Genomic DNA, 19,371 nt, shown 5'->3' on the forward strand with positions numbered 1-19,371 from the left:
ACAAATTTGGTGAACATCGTTTCTATAGACAACCTAACACTTTCATGGGGTGAACAGAAAATTTTCAAATTTTTTGTTATTTATTTTTATATAATAAATAGAAACTTTCATCTCCTGCAGCAATGCGGCTACCGGTGTGAATTGCACCAAATTTGGTGTGTAGGCTTAAATTAGGTAACCTAACAATTTTATCAAGTAGCCAGTGCGATTTGAGAAAATAAAGTCGTTTTTGAAGAGCCCTAGTGTTCAGGTGCAGCCTTTCTAGTTCATTTCATGCCCAAGTATAGCGATGGCTGTAATGCCGTTGAAATACCTGCTATGAAGTGTTAAAAATGATTTTAGCATGATGCCATATTATATCTTGAATATCGGCTAAATATATCGGCGTTATTAGTGAAGTTATCGGTTTTATCAGTATCGGTTTAAAAATACGATATCTGGTTTTAAAAATAATAAAATGAAGGGAAAATTTAACGAAACTATGACTCAAGAATCATCATGGAAGATGTACCTTTTAAAAAATATTACAAAAACACTGCCCTGAACAGACTTGGACAACTAGAAAATTTTCAGCTTTTCCAAGTTAGATTAGAATCAGATTACTGGCATTTCGCTCTAATTTGGTGAAATTAGACAACTAGAATTATCTAGTTGTCCAAGTTTGGCCCTGAAGCACTTCCAATAATCATTCCAATAAAAAGTATCACTGACACCGACATGACGGTTTGAAATGAATTTTCGCTGCATAAACAAAATACCAAACCTACCTTCGGTTCTGTATGAATCCACAGAGCCGGATTGAAAAATATATTGTCGCAAAATTGTCTCAATAACGGAATGTTGTTTTGGACTGTGTCGAGAAACTTTGCGATCGCCAGCAGCACATCCAAAACTTCCACTGAAAAAAAATCAAAAATGTCAATAATTTTATCATCAGGAAATTCAAGATTCTATCAAATCAACCAACTTGTAATGTGCTGCTTGTCTGCCTTTTCCAAGAAATGCCCGATGACGAGAAACCCTTTTCCGTGTAGAATCTGTTGCTGGGTTTTGAACGAGCCTTTCATCAGTTGTAAAATGAACTTCAAAATGGTCAAGCTGCGGAAAAAGTTACATGTCGCTTGTGACAATGTATACAATCAAATTCATAACTTTCGAGACTTACCACACGGTAGTATCAGTGGTACCGTCGAGTTGTTTGAAATTGAGTTGAGAGAACAAGGGATATAAGACATCGATGCCCCCCACAGAATGTAGGGCACAATGTATGGACTGGGTCACTACTGCTTTCACACCCTGTAAAACCAGAAACAGTTACTATCTTACAACTATCTAAAAAAAGCCATTGGAGGTGCATATCCATAACATCAATATACAATTGAATAGTATATTGATATTGAAATGAACCTGAATATTTTTGGCTGATACTCGTCAGGGGTAATCGTCAGCAACTAGTAGAGAATTGGAAAGAACATCGTATATTAACACTCGTACCACTGAATATAACGTCACCGGCGTGAAAATCCGAATAATCGGGGCGTGGCAGATACTATAATGGTCATCAAACGATAAAATCTGCCAATTAAGAAGCAAAATCTAGACTCTCGGTGTACAATATTCAAAATTATATCATGACCAAGGTCAAGTAATCAGTCCGATATGATAAAGAGATGTGGACTGTGGATCCATACTCTAAACCAGGGTTGTCAACATAGTTCGACAAACTAGAAAATTGTCAGCTTTTCCAAATTAGATTAGAATTACAATTATAGCTACGCAGTTTTCAAATTGATAAATTCGATTAGAATTGGAATTACGGCATTCGCAACAGCTTGAAAAGAAATGCAACAAACGTCGAGTTGAGTTCATTTCAAATCATAAACTATATCAGAATCTAATTACTGGCATTTCACTTTAATTAGCGTAATAAGACGACCAGAATTATCTAGATTTCAAACATTGGTTGTCAAGCTCATGGGCTGCAGGCCAAATGTAGACGTGTTTTACCATGATTTATTGTAATACTAATTTTATGCTGCCATAGCTGTCAATGATAACTCATAAAATGCAACTACATAAGGTTATACGAAAGAGAAGAATTCACCTGTAGCATGAGAGCGTGAGGGCTGTGAACAAACCAGCGATGGGCCACGCCATCTTTGCTGGGAGGTTTCGGAGACGATTCCAGGCAGAGCTGACCGTCTGTGGCTTTCGGATTGTACGCCACCATGAGATGTTCGCTAAGCTTGCTGTCTTCGTACAAAACTTTTCGGTGGTGGCTCACTAGGAGCTTATCGCTCTCAGCGGGAAACTTGAATTGATTCTGAATACAGTGGGAAATTATGATGAGAAATATCAAGGGAACAGATCAGTAAGACAAGGAATAAATAGTGGCATTACTTTGACTAAAATTCTACTTTCACATTGCATCCAAACTAGAATTCTTCATATATAACTTTTTTTTGTAATTTTACCGACTACGTTATAAAATTGTTAGGTTGCCTAAAAAACGCTGCACACCAAATTTGGCCCCATTTTGACCTGTAGAAGTATCGCTATTATAGGAGAAAGTTTTCGATTTATCACGTCAAATGAAAATACTATAAGAAGTTTCAGATTTTACCGGCTACCCCATGAAATTGTTAGGCTGTCTAAAAACACGATGCATAACAAATTTGGCTCAATTCCAACCTGTAGAAGCATTGTTTTGAATTTCTAACATAAAAGTCAAAAATTAATTTTTGTAGATTTTACTGCTACCCCAGGAAATCGTTATATTGTCTAAAAAACACGACTGCATAAAAATGTGTGATATACTGATAAAGCACATTTGATATCTGACCTTGTAATCTGGCCCGAGCTGATAGATCCCGTAAATTTGAGACGGATTCAGCGCTTCGCTGAAAACATAGACCGCCGCTATTTTGCCGCTGAACACCCTCAGCCCGTCACCCTGCGTTTCCGCAGATCCGATGAAACATTTGTCGAATTGCTGGAAATAACAAAAGATGAAGAATTCATTTGAATACCAGGCGAAAGAAGAAAGTAAAACAAAAGACATTGTGCCTTTTTCTTTGTTGTACTGTTTCGGGGGGGTCTGGTATTGTGAAGCGTAAAGTTGTATTCATCAGCGTTCCACATTATAGTTTGGCTGGAATTTTACGACGGATATGGAAAGCATTTTCCTACTCAGTGACTGGTTTTCCCGATAACATGAAATCAGCATCTTCATTTGATAAGGAAAATTGATTACAGAATGACGAAATGTTGGCAGTGACAGCTGATGTCTATCAGTTTTTCATGCGTAAGTAGATATGATGAAAATGTCACCTCGTTAGTTCCAACAGACCAGCTCAGCTCGGCAGTCGACACGAGTTGTCCGTTCGCATAACATTTGACTTCGCTCGTTCTCCAGCGATTGTAGATATGGACGATAGAAACCATGTGCCACTGAAAGCAAAATATAATATATTTATATTGAACGACTGACTCTCGTCAGGGGTAATTGTCAGCAACTAGTAGAGAATCGTAAACAACTTTGTAGACTTGGACAGCTAGATCTCTATAGTTGTCTAATTACAGCAAAATAACAATGATCCAATTCTATTCTAATTTGACAAATTTTTCTTTGCCCTAATCATAATTCTAATCTAATTTGTCAAATGTGTCCATGCTCCCATTTCAACCCCAATCCAATCTCTGGTTGTACTGTAAATGCTACAGGAGAACTGTAGCTTGAGAAACAAGCCAACCTTGCTGCACAGGCATTTGCTATTTTATCGCTTAGAGAATGTACTCAAATTTGACATGAACTGAACTTCGTTCAATTTCAGAGTTTTCACGAATTATAATTCTAATCTAATTTGGACAAAAACTCCAAACGGTAGCTATATTTCTGATTGGAATCTAATTTGAAAAAAACTGTATAGTTATGATTCTAATAAAATTCAGAAAAAAACTTTAGTTATGATTCCAATTATAGTCTAATTTGGAAAGAACTGTGTAGCTATAATTCTAATCTAGTTTGGAAAAGGTGAAAATTCTCTAGATTTATAAGTCTGGAACATTGTACATCAACAATAGTATCCCCACATATGACATTAAATTTCGAATAATCGAAGTGACGAGATCAGTTAAGCTCGATGTACTAATGTTCATTGTTCAATGCTCAGTTCACTCACGCAACGTAATCTAACTTTAGATCGCGATCTTACTTGATTGGGTTTAAATTCGTACTTGACGCAGTGCTGATAGCCTTTGTCTTTCGATTTCAGATAGGTCACGACAAGGCAGTTGCCGACAAAATGTCCAGAGTAGCCGATACCTTTCGAATTGCGAAAGCTGAAACATTCAGGACATGCGTTCAATGCAGAAGTCCCCTTGAGGCAGACAGCGTAACGTGGTGGCCGGTAGAACTGTGCACAATAATCTGAGTATAGTAGCCTATTAATCCTGTTGATTGGAGTCAATTATTGTGAGATGATTTTTTCAGGCACTGAAATGGCACGATCCTTGCGACGAAGAGATAATTTATCCACGAAAATTATAGTTTGGATGGTATTTTCTGCGGTGGAAGCCTTGAAACCGTGAATGGTCTGGCATTTAGATTTTGTAAAAAAGGATACAAAACACACAACACTGCGGTAACTGAATGTATTTTCAAAAATTGCATCAATTTGTCGTGTCATAACTTGTAAATCATTTGGCCTCAATCAAGCGCAAGCAACTTGGAATTTCCAGAGCGCCTATCTCCGATCAACTGCATATATACAACTGATCGACCAAATCTACTCTTTGAAACTTCTTACTTTAGCACTTCAAATTTTCATCTTGAAAATCACTACTTCTAACTGAGTAGGAATTTACGTCATTACTTCTATTTTTACTGGAGCAACAACGCCGACCGCTTTCATCACCTCTACAAGCCATCAACGCTTTAATCTTTTTATAGTCTCAGCAAACAATAAACAAAAAAGTCTCAAATGGTGTTTACTCGACCAGCAATCATCAGTTTCAGTTACAAGAAAACAAACAACACTTGGATCTTCTTAGAGGTACAGATCTTTGTTATAAAATGGAATTGTCTATTCATAGTGAAATGAACCGGAATATTTTTGGCTTACACTCGCCAGGGGTAATCATCAGCAACTAGTAGAGAATTGGAAAGAACATTGTATAAAAACGATCTTATCACAAAATATGACGTCTCCGGTATGAAATTTTGAAGAATCGGGGCGAAGAGAGAACTTATGCTCAATGCTTTGCAGTTGGGAAATGAAGGTGAACATAATAATGTTTATTGGAGGAAGTCAACACAGTACTGTGTACTGACCATGGATATGTGTGAAATGAAAAGCAGCAGGAAATGATGCATACGCCGAGCGCGACACAACAACACTCTCGAATTAATTACCAGTACAAATACGGCTTGTTGATGTCCACTCTCCCGTTCATGGTGGGCTCCATCAAGAACCACGTTGTGAAGGTAAATCCCGTGGAATGCGGCCACGCTTTCAAGGGCGGCAGCGCGATACTCGCGTCTCGATCTCCGGGGAACATGAAGAAGCAATCGGGACCGTGGCGCTCCGGGGTTTGTTGCAAAATCTTGAGCAGTTGGACCGCTCGCAAAGGCTGCAAAAGCAAACGATATCAAACAGCGTTGGCCTGCCTGAGATTTCGAAGAAAAAAAAAGAATTGAATATCACTCATTGCGAGGTCATAAGAGTATAGGTGATGTGAATATAAAGAAAATAATACCAGTTTTTCACTACATTAAAGATTTGGCCTTTTTGGCCATACTTATTCACCTGCAAAAGGTACAATGCCATCATTATGATCACAACTTCACAGAAATGACATTTCCGCTAATTTATTACGTATTTTGGGTGCTGTGCTACCATCAGGGTTGTAACCAAGTCACGCTGTTCCTTATTGTTTTGACTCGAGTCAAGTCAAGTCATTTTCAATTCACCGCCGAGTCAAGTCCGAGTCATAGTGTTTTGACTCGAGTCCGAATCCAAGTCATTATGTTCACTGTTCAGATTTCACCCACTGTTTTCAACTCCGCCCGAGTGATGTAGAATGGCTTGCATTCAAAATAAAGTAATTTTCCTAAGTCTTATTAGTTTCAGGCCCTATTTTCCAAGTACCAGGACCAATAATGTAGTAACTTTACTATTCTTCGAAGTTACAATGAAATGTTGGTCTTTGCCGTCCTAGTCTCGAGTTATAGGACTTGGTTCGAGTACGAGTCATTTCAACCCGTGCTACCATCAATTAGATATTTTCAAGGATCCTAAGGTGGGAAAAGTATAAATATTATAATCTCGTTGGTAATATAATTCTTGGTTAAAAGGGGGAATAGGCTAATTTCAGTACCCGAAAATATCTTCTATCACTATTTGACTCGAATCATGACAATTAATACTCGATTGAGATTAGAGTACTCAAATTATTGTGCCCAACACTACATGCTACACAATGAAAAACAACAGTTGAGTATGCAACACCTTAGCTTGTGCCTGTAAAAGCCCCAAAATACCCCTACCTCCAACCCTAACTTAGAATTTCAGAAACCCTAACTTTAACTCACATGCTCAAGTGAGTCGCATGTTTCTATGTTCACCGACCATTACACAGTTGGTCATGTACTAATTTACTCTGAAAAAACTAATGTTGAAGAGCTCGCAATATCTGTACTTCTATTTTATCTGATGTAGAGCATAGGCCTATCGTAGACCTATACATAAAGTCGGATGAATTTGAAGGTTGCCATATATTCCGCATTTTAGACTGTACTGTACAACAACGAACATAAACATAGGTCTACATAACATAATAAATATTCTAGAAGCCCAATACTGTTAAAAACAGTTTATATCTATATAAAATAAAGCGTTCACAAGTCTTACCCAAGTGCCATTTTCCCCTCGAAGCATACTGAGAAGTAACTTGAGCTCCTTCACTGTAATACTGTAGCTTGTCATCAAACTCAACATATCGATCAACAGCTCTGAAATAAAAAAAAATTAAACAACTTGATGAATTGGTAAGATTTTTATTTTTCATGTGAATGTCCAGTGATCTGGCCAATAACTAATCGATTAGGTCAGCAGTCAGTCAGGAAACATTTTCTGTAGATCGCAGTTTGAACTTTAGTGTCAAGAACTCCACAGTCCATTGGTCAATAATAGCACATTAAGAAGCCTGATTTGCACATATTCAAAATGTATTATCAGAAGACTTGCCTTGCACGAAGGAATGTAAACCTGAGGTGAATAATGCAAATATCTGTACTAAGCAAGTATACTGTAGAGTCTTCCGTATTGAAATCAAAAGAATTGAACGTTCAATACAGTCATTATCTTAATTCTGTGTACTGATTACTAATACTGCGCTCAAATAGTTCACAAGCAACTAAAAGCTAAGATCACCGTCTGTGCACAAGTAGTGGATCAAATTGTTTCAACAGTATATATCAGTGATTCACAACTGCAACTCTTATTGACCCTTGAAAATACCGCAAAAATAAAATAGACGGATGTTGTTTGCTTCTACATGTAGGTTTCGTCGATTTATATATACCAATGCCATAATAACGGATATTGGTTGTGTCGCTCAAGGCTGCATCTGAAAACCGGGAAGAGAATTCCAGCAAACGTCAAACACATGAGCTAATACCCATACCCGTCACATTGCATGCAGAATATATCTATGAATTCTACTGGTGATGGACTTTTATAGAGTGTTTCTGTGAAGAGTCCACGCCCATAAAATCTTACAATTATCAAATTAACTTCTAATAGCCAGGAATAAATTGCAAAAAGTTTAATATCACTTCCCCTATATTCCCCAATCTCGCAAACTTGTACATATATGAAGAGGTTGTTCAAATATATCTGTTTCGTTCAAGTTTCACTGGGTATTCAATAAAATTGTTAGGTAGGGCTATACACCAGATTTGGTCCAATTACAACATGTGGCACCGAAGCTAACCCCATGAAATTGTGCTGTCTAAAAATGCGAATTGCAACAAATTTGTCTCAATTTCAGCCGGATCAAGCGAAAATGTTGGAGCACAAAATTTAAGATTTCAAAAAATAGTAATTATGGTGGGAAATTCTTTAATTATTTACTATAGAACAACCCAGAGCAACACTATTATTTTCAATGCAAAATTTTGAACATCAATAACTTCGCTTCTATCAGTTCGAATTGAGTCAAATTTGATCTGCATCGTTTTTTAGACAACCCAACAATTTCATGGGGTTTCCATTCAAATTTGAAGTTATTTTTTTTAATTTGTTGAATAAATTCAAAATTTTCCAACTAGCGTATCTATGCTTCAACAGGTTGCAATTAAGCCAAACTTGGTGCGCAATGTTTTATTTTAGCCAACCTAACAATTTGATTAAAAATCAAGTAAAATTTGACGAAAATTTAGTTATTTTTGAACAACCCTAATGAAGAGCTATATTTAATGTTTGTAGTAACGATATGTCTATGTATTTGTAGTTTATTTCATTGAATATCACTCGCCAATCTATGCACCTGCAATCATGTCATCCGCTTCTTTCAGAATCACGAGCAGCGATTCTAGTAACCCGGCTTCTTTGCATGCTTGCAAGTTCCTTGTGCTTTTGCGACAAATGCCCTTGAACTTACTCCAGATTTCAGCCTGGAAATTATTATACAACAGCCATTACTTCATGTTCGGTCCACGTAGCATACATTGTAACGTTCATAACGTTCAGAAGATGAGGTTCAATAAGCCTCGACAGCCAAACTCAAATACAAAAATGTGATTAGGTTTCGAACTTGTGCCATTGCCACACTTGGTTGATCATGTGTTAAGAATGCAATAGCTTTATCACTGGGCCAAAAGAATGGAGGACATTCATTCTACTGTAATTTAAAGATGATCACTCAGAGTGCTTACCTGACATTGCAACGTACAAGTCTGCAGAAGATCAACCATGTGCGTGATACATTCTGAATCTTTAATGATGAAATTGATTTCCAAATCGAAATCACCTCCAACAAGCTGCAAAATAAGGACTTTTAGGACATTGCCACAAATTAACTCTATACTTCTCAATAACAGAAGAATAACAGCTAAAAATAACAGTCAACAACCATATACTAAGGCATATTGAACTGCAGTATTATGAAAAACAACACGTGAGGGATGTGATGAATCTCAATGGATCAAAAAGTTTGTAATACTTATATCTGAAGAGCCTTGGGCAAGAAATTGAAATGAGGCACAAATGCACAATATCATAATCTGGTGAGCAAAAAGTGGCTGCCACATCAACAAGTCAACAGTTTCGGGGAGTGTTGACCATTACCAATTTTTTATGGAGATTAATTTTGATCATAGGAGTGAATCGTTCAGATAATGTAACGCAATGGGATCGTGGCACAAAAGTCTAAATAAATATAAATTCGGCAAAAGAAAACTTGATTGGCTGCGGAGTAGTTGCGTAGACAGAATTTAGGAACCATTTACCAATCTCAACTCCCTCCATTTCAGGAAAATGGAATAAAATTCATGTTGTATTGAATTTATTTGGGTTAGGAAATGAAACAATGACTCATATTCATTGAATCGCTTATCACAATCAGCGTAAATAAGGTGTGGTTTCCGTAACATTACATTGACTCAATCCTATGGAAGAATGTCCTAGCTAGGGCAACATACAAATCTCAAGATGAAGATGAACGTTTGTGATACAGTAGACAACTTCTGAAAATTCTTAATATTAATGTTATTTCATGAGCTTCTCAAGAACAGATGCCGAGTAAAACATGTTTCCTACCCTAAATAATTGATCGGGAATTTCAACGCGTTTCACCCTTTGCCTACAGTGCTACCACTGCTCCATAGACATGATTTATCAGTTTCTCAAATTTTATTAGATTATTTGGGACAGGTGCGAATTCTATATTAATACACTAACGATTAAAATGAGAGTAATCGTTAGGCTATTGAAGACCAATACATCAATTCAAAAATCTCATTACATTGCATTACGGTAAATTATCACTTATCAGTAACTAGCAGTAATTTACTCACCAGTTTTAAAGTTTTAAAGGACAACAAATTAAATCCTCAACGGCCAATACTACCATTGTTAATTTTACACCACCGAGAGTGAGAGAGACAACATCGTTATAAAAATGAAGATTCAAATTATAACAGAAATGGTACGAAGGGCAAAGAAAAACTTCAAGAAATTTATTCCAAAATGCAGTTGCCGTGTTATGGTGCTGCAAGCAAGTTCTCGTTTAAATTAACGTAATATAGTCACTCATTCTGTCAATTTCCTTGACATGAAGGACCCCCTGGGTCTTGGGACACGGAGGCTCGGTCGGGGGACCCATTGGTTTAGGACTAGGGAGGGAATAACGTCCAGGTCCTAACTTTCCAAGGTATACTTGGCATGTTGAAGCCGGTTTCAATAATACCGTAGCCCCAGCCCCATGGTCTGACTTCAGGTTCCTCACATTTTCAAGCGAATCAATGTACAGGAAATAATTCGTTTGCAGAACTACAGGAGAATTGTATAGAAAGCATAGTGCGAAAACAGTCAACGGTGCTTTACAGACATTAGCCATCCTCATGCTCATTTGGAAAAAATTAAAATTTTCTAGTAGTACATACAACTCTGCTGTGCTGAGAATTTAACAGATTCAACTTTCCTCCTCAGATGACGCTAAAGTCAACTAGATATTCAGCGAGCTGTTCCATAACTGTCATTTCTTGACTAACATACAACATACTCACCAAATTGAAGACGGTATCGACCAAATCTCTGTCAGATATTTCAACGGCCTCCGACAGTTTTTTTAAAACCGCAAATTTGGATTCTGCACTATGAGCGTTGGTTACTTCCTCAGTCAGCTCAGTCGGTAAATCCACATCCGCAAATTCGTTTTTTATTTTCAGAGTGGCGTCGTCTTCATTTGTGGTAATTCCGTTTGTTTTTTCCTCTTCCTCGGTGTGATTTTCAATCGCATTCGCCTCTTCTACACCATTTTCAGAGATTGGGTTTGTTTCTTCTGATCCCTCAGGTTTTGCGGGTTGAGATTTTGTGGTTTCATCCGCTGATTCAGAAGAAGCGTTATCAGCCATCGCCGCCAATCATGAAAGGTAAATTATCAAATAGCAGCCTCTCATGCAGGACTTGATGAGTGGAATATCTGAAATCGATCAATTTTTACATTTATATGCATGTTATAAATTGAATAATATATGCATAATGAAATGAACCCGAATATTTTTGGGTGACGCTGGTCATGGCCTCAGGGGTAATCGTCAGCAACTAGTAGAGAACATTATCAACAACCAAACTTTTCAAGTATTGCTCGATTACACCGTTTTCAAATATTCATTTTTCATTTGAAAGCCTGCAGTACAACTTGCGTAACAATATTCCCAGTGGTGGGAATAGGCCCGAGTCATCGCACATTTCGACTCGAGTCAAGTCAAGTCAAGTCACTCGATTTTTAAGGTGAAATTCAAACCCCTCCTTTTTATCGACTGGCTGCACTCCTGGCTGGCAATGAGGTTTTTACTAAATAACAAAATTTATTTGTGGATAATTGTTTTTCTCAAAGCAAAGACCGTAATGGCACAATATCATTTACTGTTTCAAAAAATATACAGGTACTGTGAAATCTGTCTTAAAAGCTGCTCTTTGGCCCAAGGATCCAAGGGAAATCAGCAGTCTGCACAGAGGTGAAATGACCTACAGGGTTGGTTCGATTGGTTTGAAATAAGGACAAATATGTTAGAAATGAGGTGAGTCTTATGTCAGAAATGAGGATAGTCATGTCAGAAATGAGGATAGTCATGTCAGAAATAAGGATAGTCGCTATATTCACTATAAAGTCAGTTACAGTACCAGGCACGACTTTCTAGTGCTGCTAACCCAGTCCGAACACATCCCAGACATGATGTCCAAACACGCCCCAGACACGATGTCCGGGTATCAACACAGGCCGAACACGCCCAAGACACCATGTCCGAATGGCAACACAGGCCGAAAACACCCCAGACATGATGTCTGAACACGCCCCAGATACGATGTCCGGGTATCAACACGGGCCGAACACGCCCAAAAGACACCATGTCCGAATGGCAACACGGACCGAACACGCCCCAGACACGATGTCCGAGTGTCAACTCAGATCCGAAAACAACCCAGACACCATGCTCGAATGGCCGAACATGTCCCAGACACGATGTCCGATTGGCAGCACAGGCCGAACACACCACAGACATGATGTCCAAACACGCCCCAGATACGATGTCCGGGTATCAACACAGGCCGAACACGCCCTAGACATCATGTGTGAATGGCAGTACAGGCCGAACACCCCCCCCCCCCCCCAGACATGATGTCCGAACACGCCCCAGATACGTTGTCCGGGTATCAACACGGCCGAACATACCCAAGACACCATGTCCGAATGGCAGCTCAGATCCGAAAACAACCCAGACACCATGCTTGAATGGCCGAACATGCCCCAGACACGATGTCCGATTGGCAGCACAGGCCGAACACACCACAGACATGATGTCCAAACACGCCCCAGATACGATGTCCGGGTATCAACACAGGCCGAACACGCCCTAGACATCATGTGTGAATGGCAGTACAGGCCGAACACCCCCCCCCCCAGACATGATGTCCGAACACGCCCCAGATACGTTGTCCGGGTATCAACACGGCCGAACACACCCAAGACACCATGTCCGAATGGCAGCACAGGCCGAACACACCCCAGACATAATGTGTGAATGGCATCATAGGCCGCAGACACAATGTCCGAACACAGCCGAGACACCATGTTTGAATGGCCGAACATGCCCCAGACACGATGTCCGATTGGCAGCACAGGCCGAACACACCCCAGACATGATGTCCAAACACGCCCCAGATACGATGCCCGGGTATCAACACAGGCCGAACACGCCCAAGACACCATGTCCGAATGGCAACACAGGCCGATAACACCCCAGACATGATGTCCGAATACGCCCCAGATACGAAGTCCGGGTATCAACACGGGCCGAACACGCCCAAGACACCATGTCCGAATGGCAACACAGGCCGAACACACCCCAGACACGATGTCCAAGTATCAACACAGGCCGAACACGCCCAAGACACCATGTCCGAATGGCAACACGGACCGAACACGCCCCAGACACGATGTCCGAGTGTCAACTCAGATCCGAAAACAACCCAGACACCATGCTTGAATGGCCGAGCATGCCCCAGACACGATGTCCGATTGGCAGCACAGGCCGAACACAACCCATACATGGTGTCGGAACGCCCCAGACACGATGTGCTATTGGCAACACAGTCCCAACACCCCCCAGACACGATGTTAATAAGGTTGGCCGTGTTTGAAATAAGGTCAGTCTAGTGTTTGAAATAAGGATAGTCATGTTAGAAATAAGGATAGCCATGTTTGATATAGGGATAGTCATGTTTGAAATAAGGATAGTCTCATGTTTGGAATGAGGATAGTCATGTCAGAAATGAGGATAGTCATGTCAGAAATAAGGATAGTCGCTATATTCACTATAAAGTCAGTTACAGTACCAGGCACGACTTTCTAGTGCTGCTAACCCAGTCCGAACACATCCCAGACATGATGTCCGAACACGCCCCAGATACGATGTCCGGGTATCAATACAGGTCGAACACGCCCGAGACATCATGTCCGAATGGCATCACAGGCCGAACACACCCCAGACATAATGTGTGAATGGCATCATAGGCCGACCACATCCCAGACATGATGTCCGAAGTCGCCGCAGACACAATGTCCGAACACAGCCGAGACACCATGTTTGAATGGCCGAACATGCCCCAGACACGATGTCCGATTGGCAGCACAGGCCGAACACACCCCAGACATGATGTCCGAACTCGCCGCAGACACGATGTCTGAGTGTCAACTCAGGCCGACACGCCCCAGATATATTGTCTGAATGGCATCATAGGCCGAACACGCCCCAATAACTTCGCTATCTCGTGTCGCAAATTTATAAGGTTGAACTTACTTAATACAGCCATAATGCACATTTTACCTCATTTTGACGTGTCGCAAGCAATAAAGCACAAGTATGTTTTGGAATGTAATCAAATGTATTGCAAACAAGAATATTCATGAATGCTAGCTAGGAGAAATCTCAAGATCATGCGTTGTCATGCAAATATTTGTGTACTGTAGTCTGTAGGAGTCGACACCATGCGAGTGCGTTCAACGCTTCCATTTGAAGTATTTCATCAAATTCAGCTCCATCTTCCTCGTCTGAATTGATAGATTGTGAAGGCAGAGGCAGGCTATTGTCACAATTATATTCTGAGGTTCTTCCTTGAATATAGGCAATGCGCGAGATATTTTTTCAACACCCAAAGCACTGTGCTCTATGCCAGAAAGGGTAACATTATGTATGAAAACAATAGTGACATTTTTCGGTCAATGTTCTTGGCCATAATAGTGGCGTGAATAAGTAAGTCCTCAGTGGATAGTCAGCATCTCCAAAAGCATAATCTTCATCATTTAATATTAATATGCCAAAATGCTGGACAGTTGTGTCTTCAAAAATCGGAATCACAGTCGCACTCTTTCTTCGAATACTTTGCGATAACGTACTGAACATCTGCCAGATACTTCCTCGGGGTTCTATTCTGATCACCCGTCCGTAAATTTCAACAACTATAGCAATTTCATATTCCTTCACTCAGGGATATATAGAACTCCGGGATGGCTGACTGCGTGAATTGCGTCATCGCGGTATTACCTAAGTAGGTCCCGCTTCACGCATTCAGTTTTGATGCACGTTCCGGTCAGCCGCTTCATCTGTGTGTAATTTTAAGTTTTTGAGAGCGGTAGAGGCATATAATATCCATGTTTATGTTCTTATATAAAGCTAGAGGTGAACTAGGTTATGAGATGTTCAGGTAGTCTGAAACTTTGCGGTATTAGCCCTAGTCCTTCAGTAGCAATTTACCGGTATGCCGGTATACGGTCATTTACTCGCCTTCGGAATATCTCTGCTTCTGTAGTATCTTATGTAACATGTTTTGCTGCGCTGATAATCGTGAGAAGATAACAAAATATAGAATAATTTCCAACGTTAACATTGATATCCGCAGTATGATTTCGATCGCGCCTTGCGGTATGTTTTTCGCGAATGTATCTCACCATCCAAGGCTTTACATTGTACAAGTGCAAGTGTACATTTACACTGTACCGTGTGAACTATGAAGGCGACCGTTAGGAAGGACTTCGTCAATTAAGATCTTGTGCTATAGATTAATATGTGAATATGCAGGTAGTACTGGTATTGCAGGCTTACCGGTATTCCAGATCATTGCTGTATTATTCCTAGTAAGAATTGGAGCCACTGAGTACACTACCGGTGTGCAAGATTCAAGAGGCATTTCAATTAAGGATAACCAAACATTTGAATCTAATACAAACGCAACACGTCAAGGTCGTTGCAGTTGTAATTGTCCATAACAACTGTTGAATACAATCTCTTGTTACAGATACTATTCACCAGTTACATGTCTAGTAAAACAAGGCAGGCATATGTTTGTTTGTTAATGAACTGCACCTTAATGCTACAGTACTGGAATTATACTTCAACAGACGTGCACTGTTGTGAACTGCCAATGGCTGACTCCCAGTATATGGCCACAACATTTGTTGACCATTTGCTCTTACTGAAGCCATGAAGATGCCCACTCCCTTGAATGGATAAGCCAACATAATCGTCAGGACACGATACGACCCTGAGATACGGCCTGTCTTTACCATATAAACACTTACAGCCTATAGGCTATAGGCCTGTACGACGAAGGAAAAGAAAACTCTGAAGATTGCTTTCAATTTGCAAGGTTTCGTCAAATCGTCGCAATAACGCATGGAGCTCTCCTCAGTCGGCCCAAGGTAAGTTTGGCTGATTCTAGTGATACGTTATCAAATGAGCGATTTACATTAATCCTGATGTGGTTAAAGTAGTCAGCATTGCTACTCAAGTAACAGTCGTATTCCCGGGTGTACTGGTGTTTGAACTTCTTCAAGTAGCTGTAGAAAGTGAAATGCTTGCAAGGTACTTGAGTTTGGAGATGGCTGCTTCAAATTTACAAGATGTACCTTCGAAAATAGGCAACACCTACTTGAGTACTGCAATGAAGTAGAAGTTCTTCACTATTGACCAGCTCTGCATACATCTATATATATATATTCTTAAGGTTAATTTGTGTCTCTAAATACATCATTTGTTCATTTTTGTTGCAGATTCCGGAAAAACAAACGCGATGTTCCAGTATTTGCATCACGTCAACAGTGGATATCCTGATGTATTATACTGGGCACATCCCATTTAAATCTTGGCAAAGATGGCCACAATCTGAATATTTGGATCTCGTGCCTCCTCACCGAGATGTTTTTTGACATGGAATCATCTATCACTCAATCGGAAAATCTGCAAGACAATGATACTGAATATTTCTTAACTGATAAATGGCATGAAATGCTTCAGGAGGCCCATTCATGATGTACCGTTAAGCCATGGTGGTAATTTCTACACTGCGGTCATGAAACTATTTCTCGGTGAACAAAATATCAGCTGAATTCAACAACTGGGTCTACCAAATGCTTCTCAAATTGATAATGATATGTACCAAACTTCTACCCCCCGAAGCTGCATTTGAACCTGAAGAGAAGTATCAATGGTGTGCTGATTTCTTGATCAACTTTCATTGAGTGACATAGAAGATGACAATGCTGCTATCACAATTTCGAGTCCTTACAGGCCGTGCTATCTTTTCGTTATTGTAAATGCTCCATGGTAGGGATGCATTTAAAACAAACGGTGTTTGAAACGCCATGTTTAAAACATGCTTTAAACAGTGTTTTAAACAAAGGCCTTTTGAAAAAAATTCTTTTTAAGTTGTAAAATTATGCCATAATTGTGTAAATACTATCCAAAACACGTGTTGTATGAGCTCACGGACGATTACCACCCGATATAGCCGACAAATATCGATATGGGATGGCTGGAACCCTCAAAATAGTCGGTTCAACAGCAATAGCACAGATATTTCGTCAAAGGAGCTATATTTACACTATATTTTCAATTGTCAATGTCAATCCAATATGACGTCACTATTGAATATTCTTGACGTCATGGCTTAAAAAAAGATGTTTTATACAAGGGCCTGGATTTACACATGTTTGTTTTAAATGCAACCCTATACTCCATCGTAATTGTCGATTAACGCGAATCGAAACTGTTGATTTAATCAATCCTATTACCCCCCCCCCCCTTCCAGCTGCAAGGTTTCCAACAATGGCTTGTAAATAGGTAGAAGACGCTGATATTATTCGATATTCACTGTTATTTATGGCCTGATGCAGATTATATGATGTGTAGAAATTAAACACATTCATGATTTACTGAAATACAGAGTTGTCATAGTTAACTTGGTTGGCTATACAGCAGTGTCATACTTTACTAGGTTGGCTATACAGTAGTAAGGTTGAGATATGGGAAGAATGTCTAGCTTACTCACTAACTATTCTGCAAAAGTTTGAGGATCATTATTCTAGAAACAGCTGTATCGCTAGCTTGCAGAAAAGTGGATATTTCGAGGCAGATTGCAGGTGACTTTCTGGACCTACTTAGGTAAAGGCCAAAATTAAGTCAGCCATCCCGGAGTTCTATATATCCCTGCCTTCACTGCATCGCTTTACTATACAGCATCAGCAAGCAACTAAAAACAATAACTATCTGGCCACAAATATCCTGCGTTGTAAACCAGGGCTGTCAAACTCAAAATTACGTCGCGGGCCGGATTCAAACATTCGAAATGCTCACGGGCCACCGGCTTTGCTTTTCACTTGAACATATTGTTACCATTGTATTGTATTGTTCGAAGCTGGTCCAGAATGATCATTATTCCACACAACAGTGGAACTAAAGTCCCAATTACACAGTGGATGCCGGGATCTGATCATCGTGTTTCGCGATGCGAATGGAGCAGCGGGCGATCAGAATAATATTCAGGACTTCTAGCCTATGATCTACGAGGGCTGTAACTGCCACACCGAAACCCCCAATTGGGAGCTCGAAGGGGTCCAATATTATTTTGTTGGTCGTTTGTTAGTGGATATTTATTCAACTTGGAAAATTCTGTCACGCTTCGCGCGATTTCATGCCCCATTATGCCTAGATTTTAATATCATCACTCATCAGTAAAGAAATATGCGCATATTTTAGAGAAATATGCATATCGGCGCTGTCGATTACCACGCAATCAACAGGATTATAACTCTAAGATAAGAGGTGGGCCACAACACATTTTCAAACCGGAAAAGGCCTACGACCAAGAATAGGCTGAGAGCCCCTGGGCTTTACCTGTCGGGTAGAACCTAAGCTATATCCTAGCCGCTATATAGACTATACATTGGGTTCGATCTGATAGGTATGGCCCCTACCCTGCGCTCGGAATATCAACCTTGATTTTATCCCGAAAATAGTACATACAATTATTAGTTCGATAAATAGTTGAGTGGTCATTGGGCGCGATTCATGAGCGAAATAATTCCAATTAGGTCAAGTCAAAACCCGGCATGAGCGACCATACTTCGACCTTTACCGCATCGTCTTTAGTACAATGCTTAAATATGGAAGCGGCAACCATGAATGTCTGAGAGGAGACGGCGGTGGAAAAAAGGTTGAGAATCACTGGAATATACCGAAGAAGCTAGAGAACATTGATGCCATCGGGTATATAGACCTATAGCACTAAAACAGTGCCATTCAACACACATGTATTTGTATTATATTTTATAAGAGCCAGGGCACCAGAAAACCCTCAAAATCGCCAAGGAACTAGAAATCGGATTCCCCACGTACTAGGGATGGGATGAATCTCTAAAAGGTTCAGGTTCGTGTGAACTTGAACCTTTTTGAAATGTTCTGTGTGAACGCGAAAGTGAAACTATGCCGTCAAGTGACGTCATATTGCCAATTGCAACTCTGCATTTCGGTGAATTGATATATTAATGTACGTACGTCGTACACGATACATGGCGACGACTCAGGTCACATATGCCACAATGCTGACGTAGGCCTACATGCTGATTATTTGAACGTTACTAAATGTGTCATCAAGCAAAGCAATTAAATTAAATGATATAATAATCCCATAAAATCAAGATCTTGTGTCGCTTTGCCAAAGATTTCGACGAGAACTTGTTTGGGAATATAAGCTTCCGCCTTAACGGTCTATGCCAGACCGGACAATGTATTCGGCGTCTGACTATTGC

At 39.9% G+C, this 19,371-nt stretch overlaps 2 protein-coding genes and 1 long non-coding RNA gene across 4 annotated transcripts in view; 2 read left to right on the top strand and 1 right to left on the bottom strand.

Annotated features, from left to right (window-relative positions):
* LOC145456710 (WD repeat-containing protein 19-like) overlaps nt 1–19,371 on the top strand; it is a 392,619-nt gene that overhangs the window by 125,629 nt on the left and 247,619 nt on the right. The window lies entirely within an intron of this gene.
* LOC145457485 (neurobeachin-like) overlaps nt 1–19,371 on the bottom strand; it is a 76,543-nt gene that overhangs the window by 52,454 nt on the left and 4,718 nt on the right. The window contains exons 2-13 of one of the 2 annotated variants that reach the window (XM_080335701.1): nt 10,790–11,205; nt 8,939–9,043; nt 8,551–8,677; nt 6,912–7,012; nt 5,414–5,631; nt 4,215–4,341; nt 3,331–3,450; nt 2,843–2,992; nt 2,105–2,323; nt 1,166–1,296; nt 968–1,098; nt 768–898 (exon numbers count right to left, since the gene is read on the bottom strand). In XM_080335701.1, coding sequence (XP_080191827.1) covers nt 768–898; nt 968–1,098; nt 1,166–1,296; nt 2,105–2,323; nt 2,843–2,992; nt 3,331–3,450; nt 4,215–4,341; nt 5,414–5,631; nt 6,912–7,012; nt 8,551–8,677; nt 8,939–9,043; nt 10,790–11,137 — 1,908 coding nt within the window. In that variant the 5' untranslated portion in view covers nt 11,138–11,205. Of the gene's footprint in view, nt 1–767; nt 899–967; nt 1,099–1,165; nt 1,297–2,104; nt 2,324–2,842; nt 2,993–3,330; nt 3,451–4,214; nt 4,342–5,413; nt 5,632–6,911; nt 7,013–8,550; nt 8,678–8,938; nt 9,044–10,789; nt 11,238–19,371 lie in introns of those variants that run through there. The other variant, XM_080335702.1, reaches the window with a different exon arrangement.
* LOC145457487 (uncharacterized) lies at nt 14,775–17,502 on the top strand. The gene is made up of 2 exons (XR_013920894.1): nt 14,775–15,984; nt 16,336–17,502. It is a non-coding gene; the product is annotated as an uncharacterized LOC145457487 (long non-coding RNA).

Source organism: Botryllus schlosseri, chromosome 15 (assembly GCF_051294905.1).
Source record: "Botryllus schlosseri isolate E-star chromosome 15, Bs_hap1, whole genome shotgun sequence".
Lineage (NCBI taxonomy): Eukaryota > Metazoa > Chordata > Ascidiacea > Stolidobranchia > Styelidae > Botryllus > Botryllus schlosseri.